Genomic DNA, 10,212 nt, shown 5'->3' on the forward strand with positions numbered 1-10,212 from the left:
GGAATAGGCAAAGCTGTACAAAGAAGTGGAGATCACCCTTATACTGCTGTGTACCCACCTGGCCAATGTCAGCTTCTCACTTCATCTCGCATTTACCACTAGCAGAGAGCTGTGGGCTGGTGTTGGATGCAGTTTTATTAATCTGAGGGTGCATGCAAAGCTAGATCAGTGTTGATGGTCCTATCCATTGGCAGAGTCAGCAGAAGCTTTAGGAGCTGCAAGGAAATTAATTTGCCTGTCCTGTTTACCTTGGTAAGAACAATGCTGGCTTATTTAAAAGGTAAGATGCTTCATTTTGGGTTCAGCAAGTCCTTAGCTCCTATTTTAAGTTTGTAATTTGGCTGATAAAACTCTTCCTGAATTTCAGCTTGAGGAATTTGATTAAGAGAAACAGAGCATTTAGTGTTTTTCGAAATAGGTCTATTGCTGTGGAGGGATCTGAACTGGAAAACGGGATCCAAGTCCAGCAAAGCATATAAGCTGCTTTTGGTCCAGACCCCACATTCTGGATCTTCATGACTTTGATCTTGCTTGTGCTGCTCACAAGTCTTGTGAAGGGCAAGAGCAATACTCTACACACTCCAGGCTGACATGTTTTGCAGCATTTTCTCTCACTGGAAAAATGGGAAGTGAAATTATGGTGCCATGGAAATCAGAAATGTCAGAGTAGAGCAAAACCAGTCATGACAACAGAAGACAGGAAACAGAAAAGGTAATGGGTTTGGATAGAGGAGACCTGCCTGATTGTAGGTGTTATGAGAAGAGGCAAGCAGAGACAGGTAAAAGGGCACAGGAATGAAGGGAAGTGGGATATGGAAGAGGTGATGGAGCTGCAAATGATTTAGGAGGAAACAGTGCAATTCAACACACACTCGGAGGATAAGAGTGATGTTTAGGAGAGCAGAGACATAAGGGGAATGGAGATTTTATATTTTATTTTATTTTGTTTGGTTTCTACTGACAAGATATTTGGATGAGCCTCGTGAACTCAGTGAAATGCAGATTGTGTTTTGAATTGTAATTTATACAGTGGACCTCACTCTGTGGCACAGCCTCTGTTCTAGGTTAGAGTATTCAGCCAGCAGATCACTGAAACATGAGCTGAGAGGCCTCACTAAAATCACAGAGTTATCAGTGCTGATATTGCTGTATGCTGCCAAAACAAGAGATTTCCTGGATAAGCACTTCTCCTTGAGAAAAGGTCTGGAAATTCCCAGTCAGTGCTATACAGTAACATGGGGCAGATGATAATTTTTAAGGGGTGAAAGGGCAGGTCACCTACTGACATGCATCCTAAGTCTGGTTTGAAGGAAGAATTTTTTTACCAGGCTTCCAACACCCAAAACTGAGCACAGATGAGGCGAAGTTTAAGCAGTGCCTATTATTTTGCAAAACTCTGTAACTCCTTGTTGCTTTCTTAAGAATAAATTTATTATGGTTTAAAAAAAAATCCATTAAAATTCAAGTCTTAGCTTGTTTTCTTAGTTTCATCACATTAATGTATGCTTTGCCTTTAAATCATATATGGTAGTTCCTGTACCCTCATATTCATTACTGTCCTTTCCTCTGATCCACTCTTTGCTATCATTTTCCTGGTTGAAGACTATATTTATTTAATTTTGACAAAATAATTATTTAGTTTTGACCCCATCTTCTTTGCAGTCACTTTCTCCTTCCTGGTATAGTTACTTAGATGAAAAACTTTCTTTTCTTTTAAAAATCCATATTCCAGATTGATGTTACATTATATCTACAAACATTTGAAGAAAAGTTTTCTCCTTTCCCTTCACTTTTGTGGCTGTTCATCAACGTAGCTACAGAGGGTTTTTTGCTTCTTTACTTAGGGTGCACATTCCAGAAACATTGTGCATTCCTCTCAAAAATTCTGGGCATCTTTCACATACAGTTTCCTTACTGCTGCAGTCCATGCTATAGAGTCTTAATTCCTTGGGGTTTAATTTCTTTTGAAACAAAACATGCATATGCAGTGCAGGCCTATTCTTATTTAGCTTCCCACTGAATTTATACGTAAGGAAATTATGATCACACACTCCAAATTTATTTTTGATGACCACCTGCTCTATGACTTAATTGCTATTTACAACTAACAAATCTTTTGTAGGTTCAGTGATGCTTTTGTGAAGGAATTTGTCATGTCATGTTCAGAATCATAGGCCTGAGGCCCATTATGATCATGAGAGATTATCATAATGTTCATAACTCTGAAGTTAGTTTCTCCATGGCAGCACAGTTCTTACTGGGGTTTATCTCCTTTAATATTAGCTCTCTCCGTACATATCCAGGTATGAACTTGAGCAGTTCATGGCTGACACTGAGCTGCACCAGAGAAAAGCTCTTTTAACTTTCTGAGTTTTATCTAGGCAAGCTGTAATATCATTCATGTGAGACTAATGCACTATTTTTGTTTTCCTTTCTACCACTCCAGAACAGCAGAATTTTTAATACCAGTGATGACTGTTATTCACCATATTCCTTGTACTTGCATGATAGCTAATTTACGCTGCATATTATTTCCTACTAGTATCTGGAAGGTAGTTACAAAGACAATGGAGCCAAAGTTTTGTCAGTAGTAGTAGGTGATATAACAAGGGGCAATGGCGACAAGTTAAGGTCTGGTAGGTTCAGGTTGAACTTTAGGAATTACTTTTTTACCAGAAGAGTAGAAAAGCAGCACTGGAACAGGTCCTCAGAAAGGTGGTAATATCTCCACCCTTGGAGGGTTTCCAGACTTGGTTGGACAAAATCATGGTGACCTGATTGAGCCAGAGGCTGAATCAGAGATCTCTGGAGGCCTGCTCCCACCATCACTTCTCTGATTCCACAGCATCACCTGAGATTCCCTGTAGTATACAGGCATCTGCCACTCTGGCCTCACCTGCTGAACTAGATTGTCCTTTGGCTGCCAGTATTGGCTGCTGCTGCTTTTCTCATCACAATGAGTATATTCTTTCCCCTTGTTGTCTAGGCCTCTGCTCATTGATGCCTCCTTATCTGTCATCACATAGTCATTTAACTGGTTTTCATCTCCCTGAGTAGGAAAACAGATGCACAGCCCTCTCCCAGCAGCTATAGCACCATTGAATGGCTCTCTTGAACATGACACCTATATGGTAAAGCTATAGTTACTAGCTAGCTTGGTAAGCTGCACAACTTTTCACCAGAGCTGTTCCTTATAGCCAGACTGACCCAGCATACAATGGATTGCAGCTCTGGAGACTGCAAGAGAGTCCCAGCTTTAGTAGGCATGTGGCGGGATTTGATTACAGAGAACTGCCAAGAGTGGCTTACAGCCCTGCAAAACAAAGTCCATCACAACTGCTGTGTCAGAGCCTCTCTGCAGGCAGCAAACCACAACTCGTTTCACAGCTGCAGCACGGGCTGCAGACCTGCCCCAGCCCTCAGCACACACAGCTAATGGGCAAACCTGCTGCTGAAATGCAGTTTGGGCTCTACTGGAGCAGGTAGATAAACAAATGAGAGAAAGGAGCCTTCCCGTTGCAGGCACAGCTGATGCATTTGCCTGGGGTGAAGGAGTTGCACAGATGCTTGAGCTCTGCTTCATTGGCTGAGTTGAGTATGTGGGTACCTTCTGAGAGCATGGATAATGCCACATGAAGGTCCAGGGGAACAGAGATCATCAGACTCAGACTGAAGGGGAAGGCAAGGGCTCACAGGGTGTGCTCTTAGGTGTGTGATCTTACCCTGGAGTGGCAGCCGGAGAGCTAGTCAGAGCAGCTGGCCACATCTGACAGCTCAGGACTCCTGAGCATAACTTCTGCAGGAAGAATTAATATTCCTTGTGAGGCTTTTCCAAGAAGGACTGACGTGGTGAGAATAGGACTGGGATGCAAAGGGTAAGTCTGTATCAAAAACCCATGTCTGGCCAGCACAAGCTGGATGTCAGGAGGTTGTACTGGGAGAGCTGTGGCTGGGCGTTATCGTGGTTTCCTGCGGGTGTGTATGCACAATTTTAGCTAGCCACAGCAAGGGTGAGTTGTGTTACTGTGAGGAGAGGAAACAGATCAGCAGAGAAGCAGCCATCTTCTCTCCATGTGTTTGAAAGACAGGGAAAAGGCAGTAGCTAAAATACCATCAGAGCTCATCCATTCCCTTTCTTGCAGCTAGGCTTTTTCCCCATGATGTTTTTTCCTGCAAAGCCGGGGCTGAATTGGCAACTGGTGGCAGCACTACACACCTGCTGAGCTGAAGGGGAGCTGGCTCATTCCACTGCAGAGTTCTTTCCAGCTGAAGAAGGTTTTTGGGGGTGGGGGAGCTGTGGGGGGAAAGAAAGAAACCAGCTTCAACTTCCAAGTCTTTCACAAAGTATTCTAAAAAGCAAGTAGGCAGAAAGGTGACTGATTCCAGAGGCTGCTCAGTGGGGCCAGAGGAGATGACCTCACATGCAGAAGTGTGATGGGAAAGGCTGATAAAATATTGACTTAAAGAAGAACCCAGCAAAAACTTCCCAGTCACAGGTTGGGGAGGGGCACTCCTCGACCCCAGCTGGTTGTGCCCCACTTCCCTTATGCCTCCAGGATCCCCTGCTTGGTACAGAAAGAGTGAACAGGTTTAAGTGTTGGGGTTTTTTTTCCCTTCAGCTTTGCCAGAGTGAAAGTGAAACTGCTGCCAGCCCCGCCAGCCAGGCCAGGGCTTCTCCTGCACCCACAACCCCTTCCCAAAGGTGAATGTTGCTTCCAGAGGAGAGTAGTGCGGGGTGAGGAGGATCCATTGCCAGTATCCACCCCACATACAGAGTCCCTGATGCACGTGGACTGTGATGGGGGGAGGTGAACTCTGAGATCCCCACACTCGGCTTCCAGCGAGCTAGTGAGGCACCCTGCTGTACCTCCTGGTTCACGGACACTCTGTGGCTCTCCAGTGGGATCAGCATCACCCTGCTGCTTAGAGGACCCCACTGTGGCAGTTGGGACAAGAAGAGCATTCCTATGAGTAAGGAGGGAACATTGCTGGCTATCAGGTGGCCAAAAATCCATGTGGTTGGGGTATCACTTAGACTACAAGAAGTGAGCATGGGAGATGAGGGATGTACAGCAGTTTGGTGTCCACCCTGCTGCACCAGGCCCAGCACATCATCCAGCTGCATATGGCCAGGGAGGAATGGAAGTGCCTGGGGGCAACAGGAGTCCCATGTCCCCAGGCACTGAAATTTTGCCCTGCACCCTATCCCATCGCTCCCAACGTTCAACTGTCAGAGGCAGCTCACCTTCTTTTCCTTGTGGACAGACTTTTGTATTCGGCTATCAATAGATCTGCTTATCTCCTCCAGAGCCTCCAAGCGTTCATGTCATTCCAGCAGTGCTGTCATTTGAGAGATATGTAATGACTATTCTGACCTGCAACAATGCAAAAATTCCTCTCTCAAATGCATGTTTCGCCAGCCACTGGCAAAGCTGAGATGGCACCTACGGCGTCACCTCCTACCTTAGCATCAGCTCAGCCCCAGTACAGACACCAGCCACCTACAGCTGCCTTGTTTCACACTTGGCCCTGGCAGAGCCCATCTCTGTGAGTGCTCATCTTAAGGCACCAGGTAGGTGTCAGGGGAAAAGGGGCAAGTTCTTCATCCTGCCTAGACCTCTTCACATCTCATCTACACACCACAGGGATCAAAACCTCTGAATCACACCACATCTCCCTGGTTCCCCACGCTTTCTTTCCGGTGTCCTCTCATACCCATTCTCTCTGTCCTCCTCTTCCCCTTTCCCTTTCACCTCTTCAGCTTTTATTTCACTCCCTGAAGTTTTGAGGGAGCAAATATCTCATTTCCTTCAGGGGAAAAGAGATTTTATGACTGAAAGTGGAGTAACAGAAGTCTATAGCAAATGGGCTGGACCCCACTGGAGAGGCACAAGAAAACAGCCATGCCCAAGGAGTTAGGCACTCAGCTGGACTCAATATTCAGTTCAGGCCTGATGCTACCAGAGAACTATAGCCGAAAATGCTTCCCCCATTGGAGCTGTTGGGGTTCTCACTCTCCTTGCTGATGGGAGGTTGCTCCTGTGCCTCCTCCTGACACAGCAGGGAAAAGCAAGCCATACTTGCAGTTTAACAAGTTATGACACATCAGTCCAGCCAGTATAACTGGCCCTGGGTCTGTGTGGCTTTGGCTCACTTGTGTCACGTCACATCTGTGTACCTGACAAGAGCATGCACGCAGTTGTTAGGGATGTTTAACTGTGACAAGTCGCTGTTTGTTCAGCTGCTCCAGCCAACCCAACATCACTGGACCTCCTCTTCCTCTGCAGAGCAAAGGAGATTGCAAGTATAGGTGGGGGGGTTAATTGCTACCATCACCTTCATCATTGTCCTCTTCAGTGTGCTCAGGAAAAGAACAGGTGAAAGTTTAAAACGCTGAGTGAGCCACATCCCTCGTGGATGAGATGCAGAAAGGAGCATCTTCCTCTCCTCTGCACCTCCACTTAGGAGAGATGGAGGGCAGGATATCCTAGGATCCTGCAGGGAGAGGGAGGGAGTGTATGAGCTGGAGACTCATTTCTGGTGATAGGCAACACAAGGTGATGTTTTGCATTGTTTTGGTCTTCCTGCATCTTACTTTGTTGTTTTTTTTTCTTTCTCCTTTTCAGCTAAACCAAAATCTTAGCAAATTCTAAGGGCTTCAAAACAAAGGAAACCTTTGTGTCACTCACCTGCAGTCCTTTGTCTCCTGTCCCTCGACACATCCTTCTCAGGAAAGCCAGCCCTGTCCAAATATTAATTGAGCCCTTGGTTGGTATGGGAGGGGTAGAGCTGCCCCTGGTGGACGATTCTGAGTGACCATTCGGGGTGGACTCACAGGGAAACACAACTTCATCCAGGGAGGGCAACATGAACAGCCTCAGCTCTGACATTTTTAGAAATGCCTCTTCTCTGGTTTCAGAGAAAATTAAATTGTATATAGGTGAGTGTTTGTATGACTGCATATATGCATGTGTGTATACTGGTACATGTATGTATGTGTACATGTTGGAAGTAGATATACAACATGTATGTGGGTGCGTATCTGTAGCTATATATAAGTACATTTGGTTAATACCTACAAGGCAGGTGTTTAAGTAATATATTTATGTGTATAAGCATTTTATGTGTGAAGTTGGGCATATAAGTAGGCAAAATTGGTATTTCAAAATGGAAAATCCTCAGGTAGGGGAAGTTATGGGCAAATCAAGCAATCAGAGAAATATGACTGTCCAGGAGAAAGCTACAATAAAAATTTTAATAGATATTTCACTGCTAGAAGTTTACAAAATGGAGAAGATCTGTGGTTCTGTAGTTGTGAAAAAGACAGACATGATTAAATGTACCTTTCCTGCCTAACAGGGAATTTGAAGGTTAACACTTCAAAATTCCCTGTATAAAATCAACAGGGGGGAAAAAAAGCAGAAGAGAGGGGTGGATGGAAAGGAGGTATATGGCACACAATAAAAGTGAGAATTTATGAAGCATACAAGGTGATAAGGAGTGTTCAAAATAACCTGGAAAAACTGGATTGCTGCAAGTCCTAACGGCACTTGGAAGCAGTTTTTTTCAAACACTTTGAAAACTAAAAATACTAGTAACAGCCTAGGCTCTTACTGGGCGGATATGGGTAAACTGTTGATAATGAAGATTTTTGGTGGAGGCTTTTTGATGCAGAGAAAGTAGTTGTTTGTATACAGAAAGAACAGGATTTGTGTATTTCTACTACATAAGGATAGTAAACAACTTCCTCATCTGTTTGCAAACTAAGGAAAGTTTTAACAGCATCTATTAAGCATAAGTATTTTCAGATCAGGAGCCAGGAAAATTTGCATCTCAGAATCATAGAAAATCTGGCTGAGGAGGCACTTGGTTCAATGGATTTAGGTATTTAAAAATCCTGGCATACTGGAGAAATCCCAAGATTCCCAGCTTCTCCCATACTAGAGAAGTTCCCAATCTTGGAAGAGTATGTGGTGCCACTGCTCAGAGAGAGAAAGTGATATGACACCTGACTGTTAGATGGTTCTGTAGTAACAATCATAGGTAAGAGAGCATGAAGTTATTACAAGTCAGCTAACAGATGTTTAAACAATTAAAATAATATGAACAACTTAGTATTCAAAAAAAGAAAAGAAAGCATTGTGGGAAACAAACCTGACTTCATTCTTTGACAAAATAATACATTTAGTTGATGAAAGCACTGGTGCAGATTAAACAAATGAAGAAATTTGTAAATTCTAAGGAAGAAGTGAATAGTGTATGAATAGACCGTAATTTGCGTTATATGGATTAATTGCTAGCTAACAGACAAAAATACATGGTCCAAAAAAAGCAGCAATCACTGCAGACAGTGTGTGCCTCTCTGCAATAACTGTGCTGTTTAGTATTTGCAGCAGGAAATACAACTGTAAAAAATATTGTTGATGAAATTTGCAAATGGCAAGCTCAGTAGCTAAAGAAGAGGGAATCCTTCAGAGGAGCACAAGTCACCTGAACAGCTGAAGGTACTCAAACAAGAGCAGATGCTCAGTAATGTTAGTGGAGTCTCCTCAGGTCCTGGACCACCATGCTGCCTCAATGCTGTTGATCCATGAATCCATTTGAGTTGTCTGACCTGTAGGAACACCTAAGAGCAACTACGGGCAGAGTGTAACTGCTGGTGGAAGCAGTTTTTGCTCGTATCTTTTCCTCTTCATTTTTGATGCATCACCAATACATTTTTAGTTCCAATGGTTGTCTTCTGCCTGTGCACCTCCCACACCACTCTGTGAAGTTAAGCCTACTGCAGGGCTCCAAGGCCAGTGAACAGGCTGGCTGAGCCCACAGAGAGGTGGGAACCACCCAGGATTCAGGAAGAGGAGTTGCAAAGACTCTTGGTGTCAATACCAGTCCCCTTGCTCCCGGAGGCTGCTATTCTGGGTCAGGACTCACAGAAGCTTTTTTGACTGCCTGCTGGATTTAGACACACCCAGATAACAGGTAAGTATGTGACAGCTGGCTCCCATTCAGCCAGCAAGGAAGGACAAGCTGACAAGAGCAGGAACCTCATTGGCAACCACTGGAGAAGTCACTGTCACCTGTGACTGACAATGAGGAATTGGAAGCCCAGCAAAGCCTGGAGCTGCAACACCCACTGACTGAGCAGCCACCCACGGGTTTTTTTATTATGTTGAAAGCTTGGAGATGGTCCAGAGCGAAAGGACAGGATCAATTAGTAAGATCAAAAAATGCCTTACAGGGGGCACTTGGAGGCATGACTCTCATCTCTCAATTGCACCACAGAAATTACAGAGTACTGGTGGCACTGTCACCTGCAGAGAAAGGCACAATGAGAATCAACAGCTGCAAGTCATGTTTAGGCACATCCAGAGTAGAATAATAATAATAGTAATTATAGTAATATACTCAACAGTGAGGATGATTGTCCTAGCCATCAGTCAATAAAAGGGGTTGACTACCTTGCAAGGTCTTCCAATAAAGGTCACAATAGTTTTTTCAAGCTGTCCTTTAATAATATTTTTTTTTAAAAATTTAATGGCATCAGTTAAAAGAGACACTGGGTCAAATTCCAAGGCCTGCGTTACACATGAAATGAGAGCTGGTGGTTTGTCTGCCTTTTTGGCCCATAAACTGATATGGAAAGAAGGAAAAATAATGGACAGATGGAACAAACATATTAGGAGTGGCCCTATTCCTCATAAAGAGAAATACATTATGTCACTTGATTTTACTCGACTCCCTACTCTCTGATGCTCTCCACTGGAGCCCACAATTGGTGTGTCCTTGAAGGTCTCAAACTGAATTTAAACCACAAAAACTAGTAAAGCAGCTACCCTAAAGCAGAAAAAGTAATACTTACCTGTAGACAAGGTGACCTGTTGTTTAACAACAATGCTCCTCCTTACATTTTAAATATAAAACACTTACTAGAGAAAATGCCACCAAGACTAAAAGTGCATCAAACATAAACTTGATTGCATTAGAAAGACAGGGATAAGTAATCTTAGATGTTCTGCTTCCCTGAGAGACAGCCATTCTGCCTCCCAAGGTCAAATGTGCTGTGGCCAAGTGCCACATGGCATCGCTGCCTGGCCACGTGAATTGAGAAGCAGTAGGCTGGTCATCATCTGATTAGCTGCTGGGCAGACCAACCCCTTATAAGGCATACTGCGTCCACACAAATAAGTATTAAATGTAGGCGTTTTAAACTAG

General features: G+C 44.0%; 1 protein-coding gene across 1 annotated transcript; it reads left to right on the plus strand.

Moving 5' to 3' along the window:
* Positions 1-3,866: 3,866 nt before the first annotated feature.
* LOC113992693 (tapasin-like) lies at positions 3,867-6,397 on the plus strand. Its single transcript, XM_039388891.1, is given in 6 exon segments — positions 3,867-3,875; positions 4,720-4,801; positions 4,804-5,064; positions 5,067-5,155; positions 5,290-5,565; positions 6,311-6,397. Coding segments are annotated over 6 exon segments (804 nt in total).
* Positions 6,398-10,212: the final 3,815 nt, after the last annotated feature.

This window comes from Pipra filicauda, unplaced genomic scaffold (assembly GCF_003945595.2).
Source record: "Pipra filicauda isolate LSUMZ 115617 unplaced genomic scaffold, ASM394559v2 scaffold69_size3009148_pilon, whole genome shotgun sequence".
Lineage (NCBI taxonomy): Eukaryota > Metazoa > Chordata > Aves > Passeriformes > Pipridae > Pipra > Pipra filicauda.